The sequence below is a fragment of the Calypte anna genome, chromosome 3 (assembly GCF_003957555.1).
Source record: "Calypte anna isolate BGI_N300 chromosome 3, bCalAnn1_v1.p, whole genome shotgun sequence".
In the NCBI taxonomy this organism is placed as follows: Eukaryota; Metazoa; Chordata; class Aves; order Apodiformes; family Trochilidae; genus Calypte; species Calypte anna.
The window spans coordinates 30,143,179-30,161,253 of NC_044246.1; the positions used below are offsets into that span (position 1 = coordinate 30,143,179).

Consider the following 18,075-nt stretch of genomic DNA (forward strand, 5'->3'; position numbering starts at 1 on the left):
CCACATCTTCTGTTCTCTTTGAATGAATCCTTCTGTTTCCATCGAAAAGACATTCCATTTGGAATGTCAGCTTTCCAGTGAACAGTTCCTTCTCTAATACACTGTAGGTACCTGCACAGATTCCATGAAAACTTCCCTGTCAATTAAGTTTGGTTTTGTTGTTGTTTTTTAATGGCATGAACATATCCTTTGAAATTAACTTCTTCCTTTTGAAGTCCACTGTCTCTCTTCCAGTTGGAAGCTTTGTGCAAGCTGCTATATTTGATCTGTATATTTTCCAACAAAGCCATGTGCAGTTAGTGATTAAATCAGAATAATCCACTCACTTTTTAGGGATTGCTAGCAGTGAAACAAGAAAAAGAAATCCAAATGAAAATGGTTCTGACAAGAGGAGAATCTGTTCTGCAAAATACTTCTCCAGAGGGAGTACCGGTGATTGAACGGCAGCTGCAAACCTTGAAGGACAGCTGGGCTTCTCTTCTGTCTGCTTGTATCCAGTGCAAGAGGTAAAAAGGGTAAAATGTGCAGAGTGATTCTTAGGAATTAAGCACTGTCAAAATTTTTGAAAGCTTATTCCTGGATTTTTATTATTACAAGAGTCAAATTCATATGGTATGAGTGCCTGTGCTAGGCATTGCAGGTCTTCTGGCCTTAAGTGACATATGCGTTTGAAGTAGGAAAAGGAGAAGAAACTGTGAGAGGTCTAAGTTTTGTTGCCACTTATTGTCAATATAAACTTAAAAGTGGATTCCATGTTCATAGTCCTCTTAGAAATTTTACTGTTGAGTTGTTCTTGATGCCTTGAAGATCTTGTCACAGACATTAATGCTTGCTCTGTCATGATCCTGTCTGGTTTGCCACTTGCTAATGCTCCATAGAAGGTACTGCAGTTACAGTGTCTGACAGTGATTCTCAAAGTGATAAAGAAATGCAGAGAGCAAAATGCAGTCTACTTTGGTGAAGCATCACTAGTTTCAAATATTTAATTTAGAACAACAAAGGTAATCAAACAGTAGAATGCTGCAATTTTGAATGTATACAAAGGGACAGAAAATTTCTTATCTTTGATCTTTTGCTTTTAATTATATTTTATTTACTGAAGTTAGAGTATGTCAGCTTGCTACATAACTCATAGACCTCTTTAATATTCCGAGTTTGAAAATCTTAATTTCTCTACTAGCGAAATAGTGCTCCTAATTAAAAGCTATATGTTTTCAACAGCTGTGTCTGAGACTGCTTGCTTGTGATACATCTTTCTTATAGCCTCAGTGCTTAAATATCAGGAGAACATCCACTATGACAACAAATACATATTTTTAAATTACAGCCAACTGGAAGGAGCTCTCTCCAAATGGACAAGTTACCAGGATGATGTTCGTCAGTTTTCCAGCTGGATGGATAAAGTAGAAGCAAGTATGAATGCTTCTGAAAGGCAATACGCTGAACTGAGGGAAAAAACAGCTGCCCTCAGCAAAGCAAAGGTGTGTTTGCTTTACAACAAACCAGCAACAAGTCCATATCGCTTTATAAGCAACGAAAAAGGCTGAATAACCACAAAATTAGTTTGTGGTCTTGTTTTAATGTTGCCCAGTAATCAACATGGCATTCTCTTTCTGCTTTGCAGCTACTCAATGAAGAGGTGTTGAGTCACAGCAGCCTGTTGGAGACCATTGAAATGAAAGGAAGTGGGATGGCTGAGCATTATGTCACTCAGCTTGAGCTCCAGGATCTTCAGGAGCGGTATAAGTTCCTAAAAGACAGAGCGAGGGTACAGTTTTTCTTGGTAGCACTCCCACTTGTTTTGTTGGCAACAAGGAAAAAGAAAGTTTTTTCATTGATCACTTATGTTACATTTAAGTAAGGAGTAAATGTTTGAGGACAGCTGTAACTCAATGTAGCAGAAAGTTGCTAGGGTGTTTTACAAGTCTTCCTGTACCACAGAGCTTCGTATCTTTTCAGAAAAGTTCTAACAATCTGCATCTGAAGAAATCATCAGCCAAATAGTCTAAGGAATTCCATGTCAAAAGTCTGATTGACTTCTGTGCAGATACGATTTTACCCTCTGACTGAAAAGTTGGAAGCATTTCTGAATCTGTGATTTTCATAAATGTATATTTTACATAAATGCAACCAGTCAAACATGTAACTCACAAGTTGACTTAGTTGACTATAGAAGCTTATTATTGAACACAAACCTTATTAGCAAGTAAACTGACTCTAATGCCAAAAGACCCAGTATGATCAGTGCTACATTTACTGATTAAGTGTTAATATCACAGCTCTGGAAAAGATTAGGGAATAGACAGATAAAGACCAAGATGGGTTTTGATGTAAGATATAAAAAAAGAAGAAAGAATAAAATGCTTGATGGTACATTTAAAGCTATGTGATCACCTCCAGTCTACCCAAATTCTTCTGGAGTAATTAGACAGTGGTTTATGTACACTCAGACGGGCAGATTTTCTTCATGACAGCAGTGTAGCAAAATCGAATTATGTTGTCTCAGTGATGTAGTTGTCCTGTGGAAATGCCCAAAATTCATTTTTTTAAATGCCCATGATTTGCCGTTTTGTGGTACTCTTTTCCACAACTGCAAAGAATGCTATGCACTGTCTTGTTTCAGACCTTCTGTAAATGAACTCCCTGAGGTGTGCCAAATATATGAGTAAGTCCTGGGAAGTGCTAGTGAATACCTAGTGTTCCTTTCAGCATAAAGTTCCTCTGACTGTTAACTTTTTCTCTTACACAAAGCTGTACAGACTGTCTATGAGAAATGTGTGGTATTCACAGAGGCAAGAGTTCTGTATCTCTTTTTTTATGTAACAAGAATCATCCCCTCCTTTAACTTCCCACCTAATACCCTAGATTATTTCTGTCTTCCCCACTCCCAGCTGTGATGACAATGTTAAGCGTCCAGAGAAAATTCAGCCCTTAGAAAGAAATTCAAGGTTCAAAACAAATAGCTGGAAAGTAAAGAATGGTAAAGTAATTTAATAATTTTTTGGCTAGATGGGGAACCTGACAAGCTTCCTCAAGGACTGATATCTCAAGTCTGAGAAGACCAAGACCCTGCAGCCACTGGAACACCTCTCCTTTGAAGACAGGCTGAGAGTTGGGTTCAGCATGGAGAAGAGAAGGCTCTGGGGAGAACTCATAGCAGCCTTCCAGTATCTGAAGGGGGCCTTATAGGAAAGCTGGGGAGGGACTTCTTATAAGGCCATGTAGTAATAGAACAAAGGAAAATGGCTTTAAAGTAGAAGAGGGTGGATTTAGTTTATGCATTAGACAGAAATTCCTGGAAGCGTTCAAGACCAGGTTGGATGGGTCTTTGAGCAACCTGGTCTGGTGGGAGGTGTTTCTGCTCATGTAGGATGCTTTGAACTAGCTGATCTTTAAGGTCTCATCCAACACAAATCATTCTGTGATTCTATAGGTCTCTGGGTTTTATGTTTTCTTGGTTTGATGATACACTGAGATATATATCGATATACACACACATATTAATGTAAATATTTTCACAAGCAGGAGATGGTAACAAAAGCTGAAGGACTGCTTAAATTACATCAAGAGTACCAAAAAAATCTGAAGACCTTTGAAGTATGGCTGGAGAAGGAACAGGAAAAACTTGACTGTTTATCACATCTTGATGGTGATGCCCAGAAACAGGAGGCAACACTCCGAGACTTACAGGTACATAATGTGTGATAAGTACAATAAAATAAAATAAAAACTAATTTTGTACCTGTAAAAAAGGATAGAATAATACTAATTATCAGGGAAAAAATTACATTTTTTTTTTGTCTCAGCAACAGCTTGGAATCACATTATATGTAAGTACCTAGCTGCTCAGAAGTGGTTCCAGTAAAGTGCAAGCCTTGTCACTCATTTGCAGAAAGAAGCATCAGGCCTTGAATGCAATCTCCAGGCATGCTAGTGCTTTCTCACAAGTATTGAATTTGTTTAGATGCTGATCTACCTCTTCATTTCCCTGTGTTTCACAAAATATCAAAAGCATTCTTTTTATTGGTTTTTTAACTTTTATTGCTTATGTTGCAGATGCATCTGCTTTCAGACAGTTCTAGTCAGGGCTAGTTCTCATGGTGAGGTACAACGACTATTACTGAAGCACTTCAGTGACCAAGAGGTGTGAACCAATGGTTCTTCAGTAATTTCCCAGTTATGATGTTAAGCTGGTTTAAAAATACTTTCATACCTGCTATTGAATTACCAAAAGCTCTATACTTGATTTCTGAAATATTTATTACTTTATTTAGGATACCGAGAAGGTTTTTGTATGATCAGGGACTCCAAGTGTGTGTCTTGTTGTTATAGTTTGCTTTTAAAAAAATCTGAACCTATTTTGAAAATCTGAATATATATATATATATATATATATATATCTCAAATATATCTGAAGACAACACACAACTATATTTTGTAAAGGTAATTTCCTGTTACTTTTTTTCTAATCAGACTGAATCCCTTCTTCCTTTCTAATCAATTTCTATTAAGCATGAAAATGTCACATGTCCCAAGTAGCATATTAAGAATTGTTTTGGAGTGCCATCTCAAACATATGTAAAAATAAATAGATCTGTTTGGTTTTAAAAATTGAAGCCTCATCCTGTTGCTTTTTTTTAAACAGATCTGATTTTAGAATCTGTCTTGCAATCTGTTTCCCGCTTCTGTGAAATTTTTAATTCAAGGCTGTGCTAAATGAATTGCATCCATCCCATGCCAGCTCAGGCAGCTAATATTTCAGAGCTGATGGTAAACTTAGCAGAGAGAGAATTTGATACATGCTTTGTCAATAATTTTCTCCAATTCACTTGTTGATAATAGTGATGTTTGGCTTGCTATGTGATTATGCCATAATAGGTGTCCTTAGAGATGGTGTAATCTGTGTTCAAACATAGATAACTAAAAGGACTATCTACATAACATGAGGTATATGCTTTTTTGATAACTAGAACCAGTAAGTTTGTTTGTTTCCCATGTCAATGAAAGCTGTTAATATAGAATAAGTATCCCTAACTCTGCCTTTACAGGAGCTGCAGGTACACTGTGCTGAAGGACAAGCATTATTGAATGCTGCTGTCCATACCAGAGAGGAGGTGATTCCCTGGGGAATTCCACAGGTAGAAGACCGAGCCCTGGAATCCTTACGGCAGGATTGGCAAGTTTATCAGCACAAGCTTTCTGAAGCGAGAAGCCAATTAAACGCCACTGTGAGCAGGCTGAGGTTAATGGAAAAAAAATTTCAGAAGGTTAATGACTGGCTAACAGATCTGGAGAAGAAAGTTACCATCAGGACTGGGAGGCAGTCTGGTAGAGCAACAAAGGAGATGCAGCTTCAGCAAATGAAGGTAAAGAATATAGTTAAGGCATTCCTTAAGCAAAATACTACGCGAGATTTCCACATCAGTTCTTGGTCGCACTGTGAAAGTGACAGGAAGCATTCCAATTTATTCTGAGGTGGTGCCTAAAATGATGGAATCAAGACACCGTCATGCCTTCTGTGTCCAGGTTTCTCCCATTTTACTGGAAACCCGGAATTCATATGCTCTTTTGTAGCAGATTTGAAGACATTCAAGGTTGCTCTTTAGTCACCTTTAAAACTTTGGGCAAATTCTATCGGGAGTCCAGATTGCATTCTATTATTACAGGGGCGGAGGGGGACCGGGCAGGGGAAGAAGTATTGAATCACATGCAGTGAAAAGCAGTCCATATGGTACAATAAAACTTCAAGCATAGTTGTTACATTAACTTTCATGAGACTGTGTTTTATTTTCTTGTTGAAAATCCAAATTTACAACCATGTACTTGTTTTCCTTATCAGTGGCTTCCTGAAGGAATTATAAATTCCTGTTGTGTTTAAGACACGTGTATCAGTCATATAAACTGGGTAATATCTTTGTCTTAGAAGTGGCATGAAGAAATTACAGTCTACAAAGATGATGTGGAGGAAGTTGGGGTATTGGCTCAGCAAATACTAGAGGAAAATCTTGCTGCAAATAGAATGGGAAGCCAGGCCACACAGCTTACATCTCGCTACCAAACTCTTCTTCTTCATGTCTTGGTAAGTAATGAAAATTAGTTCATTGTAACATCATAGATTTTCAGTTAAGAAACAAATATTAGCAAACTTTGTTAATTTATCAGAGTTTATTCATTAGATATATAATTAGATTATAATATAGTCACAATATATATATATATATATATAATTAGATTATAATATAGTCATATATTATATATATATAATTAGATTATAATATAGTCACAATAATAGACTCCATAATATAAAATTCACATCTATATTCATATGTATACATACAGAGACATGTAGGTTTCACTGGACTACAAGTATTAGAGTTTTATAATGAGGATGATGGTCTATAAAAAATATCCATTATTTATCAGATACAGCTATTGTCTTCTGTGTCAGTTTCAGGAGAAAAATCCAGCATACATTGTGTTTGAATGCTGAAAGACCTCTAGAAAATATTTTCAGGTTATCAATGAAACATATAGATACGGGGAAAATATTAATTGATAAGGTGCAGTTTTCAGGTCACTATGTAATAGGTATCTCATCATGAGTCACACCACTCAAATTCCAAAATGTAAGTACATTACATCTCAGTTTTAACATTAGTGAACTCACTTTTAATATTAATATTTGCTTTGTGTACACTCTTAACAAGACCCCTGTGAGAATTATTCCATAGATATAACTCAAAAGTTGTGTTAAACTTAGTATATAAGGTTTATTAATAAATAGCAGCTTATTACTATGTTTAGTCAATAGCAATGACAAACATTTGGATGGTTCTTGTTTCCTCCCCACACCCTCCTTGTTTGAAGGAACAAATAAAGTTTCTGGAAGAAGAAATACGCTGTATGGAGGAGTCAGAATTGGCTTTTAGTGCTTACACAAATTGGTATGGAGCCACTAACAAGAACTTCAGAAATGTGATCACCAAGTCTGATGTGGTTGGTAAAGCAGCGATGGAGAAAAAAGTGCAGAAGCTAGAGGTACAGTTTTCTTGAATGCAATTTTAGTTACTCTTCACCTAAGAGATTATATTTTAACATGTGTTGTAACAGCTGCTTGAAATTCTCTTTTGACCTTGCTCAGAAAAGGCAATAGGATAATAGGATAAAGACCACCCAGTATAAAACTTACTGTTCTCCTGTCATATACAGATTAGATCACAGTGTAATTGTTGAGGTTACGAATAGTCCTATATAATATTATCGTATACTTCCATGAAGAGTGTTTGTATGGTTTTTGATTTAGATTGAAACTTGAAATAAATACCCCCTCCAAAGCGTCCTGTCATGAATATTTTAACCAGTATGCACTGCAGAAGGAAGTGCTTCCTGTTTCTCCTCATTGAAATAACTCAGTGGTAAAACTTGTGTTTCATCTCAGAGTTATAGATGAGTTTTACATATGCTCTCCAACTAAAACATACTCTGTTAGGGGAAAACGTTCATCTATTCCAGCATTTGCAGTACAAATCCTCTCCTGACAGCCCTCAGTTTCTGTTTATCTTCACAAGCCCACTGTGTAACAGAAGTATTTGCTTTCTCTGCCTCCTTCTAGCTTTCTACACTTTAACTGCAGGCAAACTTGTAATGAAAAGTATCCTTCTGTATCCTTAAGAAAAAAAAAACACAATTATTTAGTCTCTAACTGGTAATAGAGCTACAATGAGTTTTAAAAAAAAAAAAAGAAAAGGAGAAGAAAAAAAAGGCAAGATCTTGCACTTTTTTGTTAACAAATCCTTCCTTCACAGCTGTTACTCGGAGATATGGACATAGGGCACAGTTTACTGAAATCTGCCCGTGAGAAGGGTGAGCGAGCTATAAAGTATATGGTAGAAAATGAAGTCGACCAGTTAAGAAAAGAAATTGGAGATCATGTGGAACATCTTGAAGAGCTGGCGGGCTCCATCAGGAAAGAATACATGACTTCAGAGAAGTGCCTCCAGCTGGCAAAGGAGTTCTCAGACAAATACAAGGCACAGACTCAGTGGGTCATAGAGTACCAGGCTGTGTTGCATGCTCCAGCAGAACCAAAGAGTGAACTCTATGAGAAGAAGGCCCAGTTGTCCAAATACAAGGTAAAAAGGATCTTTATCATTGTACTATCAAATCGATTTTGACCTAGTGACTTGCAGTGTAACTTGTGATCCACATCGCTGTTCACGTTTCCTCAATAGACGTATGAGATGTCTCTCATCTGGATGTCCAAATCAGCATCCGAGTGAGCAGATGGATCTGTGAACCAGAGTAGATTTCAAATCCAAATATCCTACAAAGGCTTCCACATTTGAAAAATCCCAGTTATGCAGCCAAATTATTTCATGTGCACACATATGAGTAATTCCACTGATGGGTCCTTCTTCACTGCAGCCATTGCCTTCTTTACATTGTCTTAATCAGCTTTCTGGTTAAAGCTGAATGTCCCGGTTCAGCTGACATCTAAGACAGTCAGCTGCTATGGATTCCTCTATTTTCAGTGAGGATTCTGATGAAGTGTTGGCTTGGGTTTTTTTCAGTCATAAAAATGAGTGGAAAAAATTATGATGAACCCTATTGCATTTCCTAATGATGTTTTTGTAAAATACTTCAGGATTACAGCAGTTTCATAAGATGTGTACTGGATCTGGCTGGCGTGGAGCTAACCCTCTTTATGAGGAGCCCAGATGTTGCTATGATTTACAGTTGTAGCTAAAACCATGTACCAAGGCATTCTCTCTGAAACTGCCCATTATCCCTCACCCACTTCAGTATTCTCTCATATATTATAGCTGTGTGATTACTTTCCACATGTTTGGGAAGCTGCTATCTCACTGTCATTTGATAGATGCTGGCATGTGCCAAACTGTCTGAGCCAGAGGATAATGACATAATAGATCAGACTACATAATCCCAAGAGAACACTCTTATGCACTCATCTGCAGACTGTCTCATTAAGAGGATGAGTTTGGTGATACTTGGCCACCTATTTGCAGAACTTGTTCCTCTGAGGAAGTTTTATCCCTAGTACTTGCTCCTTCACTAGGTGGAGATTATTAGCCATGCTATTTGTTACACACAAAACAAGCAATTGCTCTTAGATGCTGAGAAGTTGTCATCTCAGGGAATGTCTGAGAGAGAGTAGCAAAGATTTTCTCATCTTGCAAGGATGATATCCATACTGCGATAGAAGGCTGTGCTTCAGATCCAAGGGAAGTTAGTGAAATGGATCTTCAACGTTCCATATATATATATTTTTTTTTTTTAATTGTTGTTTGCATTGTAGTCCATACAGCAGACTGTTCTGTCCCAGGAGCCTTCCATAAAATCGGTGATAGAAAAGGGAGAAGCTCTTTTTGATCTGATGAATGATGTGACTCTAAAGAACAACATTCAAGACCTTCAGAGCAGTTACCAAGAACTCTGCAGCACAACAAAGGTAAAAAGTCAGGAAAAAACTCTAGGTTCATTCAGTCTGCTATCTTTTTTTGCTTTTAAGGCATTGACTCTTTGAGCCATGCTGTCATGTCACACCCTGTACACAGAACCAGTTATATTTATTTTTTTTTATTGCTTGTTTTATGGGGAGATTCTTGAATATGGAAGGAACTTCTACCTAAATGAATTGAAAAAAAGTAGCTGAAATGATTTTTGAGTATGAAAGGTAAAGTCGTTGTAGAATTAAGGGGAAATATATCATACAATCATAAAATATGCTAAGTTGGATCCATCAGGATCATGAAGTCCAACTCCTGTCCCTGTGTAGGGCACCCCCAGAATCACACCATGCACCTGAGACCACCATCCAAATTGTTTTTGAGCTCAGTCAGGCTTGAGGCTGTGACCACTTCCCTGGGGAGCTTGTTCCATTGCTTAACTGCCCTCTGGGTGAAAAACCTTTTCCTGATATCTAACCTAAACCTCCCTTGATTCAGCTTTCTCTCATTTCCCTGAGTCCTGTCTTTAATCATGGGATTGTTACTATTTTTAATTGCTTTGAATAGATTTCTAAAAACATTATTTCTTGAAGGGACAGCAGCTTTAAATTATACCATTTCACCTCCTGTTTCAGCTAGATCTCACTCAAACCTTGTTTAATCCAGTTTAGTTGTTGAAGTCACTGGAGAAAGTGAACTGCAAGGTGGATATAATTTAATTCAGCAATGGCATTATTAATGAATATTGATTCATTGGACCACATGTGTGTAATACTTGGGAGAATCTAGTACTTCTAAATGTGTCCTAAAGTATGATTATTCCTAAAGCTTTTAATAGCTTATACTCTTAACAAGGCTAAGCACTGCAAACCATATTAGTATTTATGTTTGACCTAAGCACCTTTAATTGCCAATCCATCCACCAATAGCAAGTGGTCTTATTCTTTTCACAACTGATTTTTCATTTACAGATATTCCTTTCATCTGTACCACCAAACTGCTATCTATTGCAATAGATATAAGATTGATGGCTTAAATGTAGATAAGTTTAAGAAAAATCTCTCTTAAACATAATAAATACATTTTAACTCGGTGTGTACATTTTTGATTTGCCCACCCCAATAATAGGCAATATGTTTGTGTAAAGGCTGTAAGCAGCAGGGACCCAATCATAATGTTTGGTTATTATACTCTCAGAGTATAATACTCTTTCTAAGTGAACTTAATGTCAAGTTGACAGTGTTCCTTTTCCTAAAGTAAGGAGATTCTCTCTTTTCCTCAGTCTTCAAAGTATGATATTTCATCTGGAGTGAAGGTACTGCTCAGTACCACAGAGTTTATTCACACAAGGAATATCTTTGGTGTATTCCTTAACAGCTCATATGAGAGTTCCTCACAGAAATATAAATTCAGAAGTTAACCCTTTTAAGTGCTTTCAGGCTCTTGGTAGTTTTTATTTTTCAGGTTTTCTTTGGATAGTTAGTTGGAATTTTTAAATCCTGCAGTTACCTTAACGTGTAATTTTTTGTTGTTGTTGCTATTGTGAACCTGCAGGCATACGTTGAAACCTTAGAGGTAAGAGTAAAAGAACATGAGGATTACAACAGTGATTTGCAAGAAGGAGAGAAATGGTTACTACAGATGTCCAGCAGGCTGGTCAGCCCCGACCTTGTGGAAGGCAATAATCTTGAAATGATCACTCAGCAATTAGCTAACCACAAGGTGGGTTTGCTGTTGGGTAAATGTCCTATGTCTGGTAAAACAGAATTTTTCTTCTTTGCTGCTCTGTCTTTACTCCAAAGCTCTACTTGTCATTCACCTGTTTTATTCCTCTTGCTGTTTACTATGTAGGTAAGTATCTGTGTCATTAATGCAGTTAACAAATCTACCTCGTTGTTAGCACTATTTATTGATTGAGACTGCATATGCACAAGAGCTTTATTGTACAGTAGTTTGATTCCTGTGTCAGATTTTTTTCTCAGATATCTCAGGCAATAGGCCACAAAAAGCAGATAAAAGTCTCTATCAAGATTCCAAGGACAAATATCGAAATTATTTAATTCCTTGTGATTAGTGTGTTACTCTTTTTGTAAGTTCCTTAGCTAAACGTTTGGCTTCATTGCAGTCAATGGACAGAACTGTCCCCACTGGAAGAGCTTATGGAGTAAGATATGCTTCAGCAGAGAATTTAGTCCTCCTTAATAGATACCAGAGAAGTTGCCAGAGCCCTGTGCAGTATGCAATAAAGATCTTATTTGGATTACACGTTATGAAACTGCTACTGATTTTGCTGTAGGTTATCTCTGTACAGACTTTGACAATGATTTTACAGTGATTATATACTCCAGTAGATATGATTTTTTTTTTTTACAGTTATTATATACTCTGGTAGATATGATATGTTGTCTAAAAGCTTTTTTCAACTCTGAAGACAAAGAGTATTTAATGGGGAATAAACAAACAAACAAAAAGCTGTGATGCAGAATAAGGTTTATGTTTAAAATATATCTTCAAAATTATTTTATCTATTTCTTAGGCTATCATGGAAGAAATAGCAGGATTTGAAGATCGTTTGAACAACCTTAAGAGTAAAGGTGATTATTTGATCAGTCAATGCACAGAACATCTTCAAGCAAAATTTAAGCAAAACATACAAAGCCATCTTCAGGGGACAAGGGACAGCTATTCTGCCATATGTAGCACAGCCCAAAGAGTAAGTTGTGTTTCAAAAATGCTTTTACGCCATTTAAGTGTAACATGCATTGTAATTTCTCTAGGTAGTTATTTCTTTACATGATGTAAATCTTATTTTACTATCTCCATTTAAATTGGACCTATAAGTTATTCATGTAACACTACATGACTGTTCTACTGTTGAATTCCTTGTAATTCAAATATTGCTCTGCAGCCAGCAGAACTAGCCACCTGTCAGTTCATCTCTCCACACCCTCACTACCATAACATTACCCTAGCTTCTGAGCAGCCACCTTAAAGAAATTAGCCAGCTATTTCCCTTCAAAAACTAGGGAGCAAATTGCACTCTTACTTCCAGTAGTTTGCATACATATGTAACAGTTCTTAATAATGTGCTAAGAAATACTGTCTCAGTAAAACCAGAATATACAGTTAAGAAGGGCTAATTGGGTCATTCTGCTAATCCAATTAGGAGATTAAGCCAGGATAGTTTTAAAAAAACAAAACAAACAACCTAACAAACAAACAAACCAAAACAACCCAAACCAAAATTCTTAAAGGTAGACTTCATAGTCATTAAGATTTGTAGAGGTACATAAAAACTCACACTAGATCAATGGCAAAATACTGAACAAGAATAAAGAAGTAAGAGAAAATGCATCTTTATTTGCATCTTTATTTTTTGTTTCCAGAAGTCATGCCTTAGATATTGTCCATCTTCTTTACAAACTGGCAAGATGAAGTGAAAGCCTGAGAAGCTTTCATCCATTGGTACTTCTATGTACAAGGGCTAAAATAACCAAAGTCTTAATAATTCTGTTTTACCTGCAGTTTTCAAGGTGGGACAAGAAAGACAATAGTGATATTTGAAAATGTGATGACCTTACTAAATGTTTATCTTAGGTGTACCAGAGTTTGGAACATGAACTTCAGAAGCATGTTAATCATCAGGATACTCTACAACAGTGCCAGACTTGGCTGTCTACAGTGCAGTCTGAGCTAAAGCCAGCAACCTGGCCACCTTTCAGCCTGGCAGATGCAGTTAAACAGGTAAAAGCTTAGACCTTGAAAATGCTCAGTTATTCTTAATAAATTGAATTTGGGTAAGAAATTTATATTAATAGCAAATAGTTACAGTCCCAGACTTTCTCAGGGATCTGCATAGCCTCATTGTTTATTCTCAGCCCAAAAATAAAACCTTGAAGTGGAAAATAACAGGTGAAAAATCACACAGGGCTTTTGCTAGCCCTTCTAGTCATCAGAAATATTTTACCTGAAAAATAGTTGGCTAACTAGATAAACCTGCTCAGATATTCAACAGATATGTTTAGCAAAGCAGTTTTTACTTCCTTCTTGTCCAATTGCTTAACTTATTTTTGTCTATTTAACTATTTTGTCTATTTAACATATTTGTCTATTTAACTTATTATTGTCTATTTAACAAAATAGACCTGGCTTCATAGTACTGTGGACACAGCTTAAATTATAACAATCAAAACAAATTTTCAGCCTTAAGAGCATATAACTGACTCCAGCCCACATTGGCCATTAAGAATGATTTCTTTGTTTCTTGATTATTTTTAGTAACTTCATGCATTTTACATTTCATTTGTACCTTGTCTTCAAAGTAAACTGGCATGGTATTAAAAATACTGGAATTCAGGGCTGTTTCATTCACCATGTGGCTTAATAAAGACCTTGAAATACTACACCTGACAGCTCCACAAGGGCAGGAGAAGCAGAAGGTGATGGTGGAGTGAGGAGGGCAGTGCTTTCCCAGTGATATGCAGTCCTGCAGCATACATGTGAGAACAGCAGAGTCCTGATGTTAACAACCAACTGATGATGAGCAGTCAAGTCTGTAGGCAAGTGACCAGTGTCATCAGTACTGCCCCTGTCAGAACCCTACCATTTTAACTAATAGCTGACCAGAATTAGCCTCTCTTCTTCAGGCTGTACAAACCTAGTTCCTGCCCAAATGACACAAACTGCAGCCCCATATCCTCCCAGCCTTTCACTAGATTTGCAAGTTTGCCTGTATCTCTTCTATGGAGGAAAAGGGAAGCTGATCAAAATCTACAAGGGACATTTTGCAATTGGAAGAACAGGAGAATAATCACTTCCCAGAGTTTGCTCTCTGCATTCTTGCTAATGCAATAATCTAGGGTTATCACAAGGGCACACTGCTGTTGTGTTTGCCTGTTTGCCCACAAGAGCCCATCACTGGCCTGCTGCATTAAGTGGTCACTCACCTCTCCTTCCTGGGACTGAGAGGTGTGTTATTGCCCTTCCTGCCAACACTACTATTAACATTTTCTTTTGTGATGGGGAAACTCTTCATAGGTAAAGGTGAGCTCCTATGGGCAATGTCAATAGCAAGAACGCCTATCAACATCATTTTGTCTGATCTTGGGAACTGTAGATATTGGGAGGGTTTCAGAAGGTTCAGGAAAGTATGTTGTGCCATGGGCCTGGGTTCCCCAGGATCTGTGAGATACTGATGAACTGTATAGGTATGGGCATCCTGACACTTTCATGATTGGCTATGGTCCCGTTTCCCTTCCACCTTGGGAAAGTAAATCCCCTTGTTGAAACTGTATCTATCCAACACTTTATTTATAAGCAGGCAAGCAAGGTAATGCATATGTTAGTAAGAGCTTTGATAAATGGTTGATAACCAGAATTACTTTTTTCTGTAATTATGATAGAGAAGCCTTACCTAATAAAATAGTAAAAGTCTACATTTCATCTTTTGGAAATAATAAGCTAAAGTAAAAATACTGAAATGCATGATTGTAATAAAATATTATTTCCAAAGTCTCAGAGTTTATTTGAGGATTGTATTCCCACAGGTGAAACATTTCCGGGCTCTGCAGGAGCAAGCCAATACATATCTGGATCTTTTGTGTTCCATGTGTGATCTGTCAGATGCCACAGTGAAGAGTACAGCAACAGATATTCAGCAAGTAAAACAAACGGTACAAGATAACTACAACAACTTGTTTTTAATCCTATTTAGAGCTTTAACTGCCTTGATCTGTCCTCTTGTAAAAAGGTCATATTGGGTAATGGTTTAAAGAAATATCTTTCTACTTTCATCTTAAGTATTTCTTTTAGAAATAGTTTTCTCTTTGTGTTGTTCTGTTTCTGTTTTATAAAATTAAATCCACATACTTCTATCCTGCTAGTGACACAAAGACACACGACAACGGTTTCTAAAGTACTTAGGCAATGTTACAAGATGTTTGCCTAAAGCCACACAAATATAATTTTATGGAAGAAAACCTATTCCAAATAACTTTTTTCCATAAAACACATTTTGATCTATTTTCTATATATTTTGTTAAAGATTGGAGATATTTAACTTTTGTTATTTATTCAACAGTAGACTAATATTCTTATTAGTGTATACTAAAATATTGTTATCATAAAAATATAATGGGTCAATTCATAAATCAGAATGCATGTATTTTCAGCATATGAATTTATTGGTGTCTACCTCAAGTTTTAAAGTATCTTAATGCCTGATTTTAGAATAAAATTATAGACATAAGAGATTTTTAAAAAGAAACATTATGAGCATTCCTAGTTGTGGTGAACACAAAACTTTTAGTTTCATACATAAGCACAATGGAACTTTTAGAACTACTTCTGCTAAGAGTAAAAATCTAGTATATACAGAACAGTATTCCATACCAGAGAAGCAAATTGTACAACTCCAAGTAATCCATAAAAAAACGGCAGTCCAAATACTGAATTGCTGAAAAGTATCCCAAACATCAGAATAAGATTCTCCTTATATATATAAAGCAGTGAAACATTTTTAAGAGATCACAGACAGTAGGTACAGTGCTGAGATAAATTAAGCTGGTTGAGTGTCTAAACCTTAAAGGCTCCCTACTGCTGGATTAGGAGCAAAAGACGCCGCGTGAAGCTCTAATGTGGTTGATGTGCTCAGAGCTGGTAAGCATTCTTCTTATTGGCTTTTTACAAAAGGCAAATATGCAAAATAGCTGCCAGAATCAAATTAAATGAAAGTGGTTAGTTTAATCTTTTATTTGGTCATTATGAAGGCACGCAGAGCACAGTCCAGCAGTATTCTGGGCATGGAATAGACGAAATCATACAGTTAATTTAAGCTTTAATAAAGGACTGAGAAGACTTTGAAACGCAGACATTCATAAGTAAACTTTCTTCTCCCAAGGGTTAAAGATAATTTTTCTTTTTTCCACAGCTTTCCTTTGATAGGTCTGATTTTTATGACTTCTGAAGGTTATGACTCTTTTTGTGGATAATATTAGCCCCTTCGTAACCTAGTGCAGAAATTTGTAGTACATTATTGCACTCAGAGGAAGAATGGTATTCATCCTCCGTTCTCCAAAAATAGCAGCATTAAAGCATTCCTACTCCTTTTCATTTCTTCTAGATTGAGCAACAGATAATGCAGTCACAGTATTTAGCTCAAGGTTGGGAAGAGATCAAACAAATGAAGGCTGAGCTCTGGATATATTTCCAGGATGCAGATCAACAACTACAGAATTTAAAAAGGAGACGGGCAGAGTTGGAGCTAAACATTGCCCAGAATATGGTACTCCAGGTTAAGGTAAGGAGACTTTAGATTAAGAACAGAAGGTAAAGAAGTAGTTAATCCTGTGTCTGTTATTATTCATGCATTCATGCCACGTGCGTGCACTGCACAGAATTGCTAGAATGTTCAAAGTATGAGCAAAGACAAAGGAAAGATGGTTTTCTTATTAGTGATACAGGGTGACACCGAAAGCAAAGCACTGTACCTTAATATTTTCTGTTGGGTTTTTGTTGTTTTTCTTTAACAGTAGATAATTTTTAGCCTACTGTTCTGATTTGCTCTCGGTTTTAATTGGCTAATTACGCATCACAATGGACCCAAAGCTAAGAACTGCAGTGTATGTTTTCTAATTTCTTTGACTCCAATACTTCTAAATTATTTAGATACATTTCAAAAGTAGTCAGAGAAACTATTCAGTGTTGTTGGAATTTGAAAATGTCTTGAGAATAGGTTAGATAGAAACCCAGTTTGGTTTACCTGAAATAATGCGCTCAATGCCTTCAGATCTTCACTTACTCTAATTCATTTACAGAGGAAAGAATTTTTGTGGCCATTGTGCACACATCACAGACATGAGCGTAACAAGAAGAAACAGGAAAACAGGTTGTTTCTGTGATAAATGAAAAAATGCATGGTTTTTTCAGTTTTGGTCTAGACTTTTCTTGTAGTCTTTTTTTTCTGACATGCTAGGAGTTAGGTGAAAAGTAAACAGCTCTTCCTTTTCATGTCTGCGCTACAGAAATGTTTGAACAAAGTTGAAGTCCTTGAAGACAGCTCAGCACAATGTGGACTGAAACGTGTTACACTAGCCATCATTACAGTCCAGGAAAACGCAGGAGCCCATATTTCTTCACTATTTTAGTCAGTAATTTTAGATTATTATGAAAGGCAGGCATCTGATGTATTGTCAGATGTGGCAAATTTGTGGTTTTATCTTGTCCTGGTAATTGATGATGCTCAGTTCTATTTGAAGCAGTCACAAAGAGTAATGAGGGTAGTAGCATCTTCTCTAGAACCCCTACCAGCCCTTAGTGAAAATGTATAATCCTAGCAAAGTGCTGAACTAAATATTTGTTTAGTTATAGTTATTGGAATTAAAGGCTGGGAAAATACTATGTTTACTCTAGACAATGTGTAAGTGCTGAAAAATATTTGGTTAGTTTTAGTTGTCAGTATATTATATATTATTTTTTTGAGTTCTCTATGACTTTGTATTTGGTAAGAAATGCATATAAATGAACCTTTTTATTTGCTGGAATTTGTTACATCAAATAGGAATCATAGCTAGATAATAATTCTTTTCTCAGTAATGACAGCAATAATGGT

General features: G+C 36.5%; 1 protein-coding gene across 1 annotated transcript in view; it reads left to right on the plus strand.

The window, feature by feature from the left end:
- The window catches only part of SYNE1 (spectrin repeat containing nuclear envelope protein 1), a 304,753-nt gene that overhangs the window by 160,025 nt on the left and 126,653 nt on the right, over positions 1-18,075 (plus strand). Inside the window, exons 61-74 of the mRNA XM_030446636.1 lie at positions 334-506; positions 1,328-1,481; positions 1,625-1,768; positions 3,526-3,690; positions 5,049-5,366; positions 5,924-6,079; positions 6,868-7,038; positions 7,806-8,132; positions 9,317-9,469; positions 11,022-11,189; positions 12,004-12,180; positions 13,065-13,211; positions 15,014-15,139; positions 16,588-16,764. Of these exons, the coding sequence (XP_030302496.1) occupies positions 334-506; positions 1,328-1,481; positions 1,625-1,768; positions 3,526-3,690; positions 5,049-5,366; positions 5,924-6,079; positions 6,868-7,038; positions 7,806-8,132; positions 9,317-9,469; positions 11,022-11,189; positions 12,004-12,180; positions 13,065-13,211; positions 15,014-15,139; positions 16,588-16,764 (2,556 nt within the window). The remainder of the gene's footprint in view (positions 1-333; positions 507-1,327; positions 1,482-1,624; positions 1,769-3,525; positions 3,691-5,048; positions 5,367-5,923; positions 6,080-6,867; positions 7,039-7,805; positions 8,133-9,316; positions 9,470-11,021; positions 11,190-12,003; positions 12,181-13,064; positions 13,212-15,013; positions 15,140-16,587; positions 16,765-18,075) is intronic.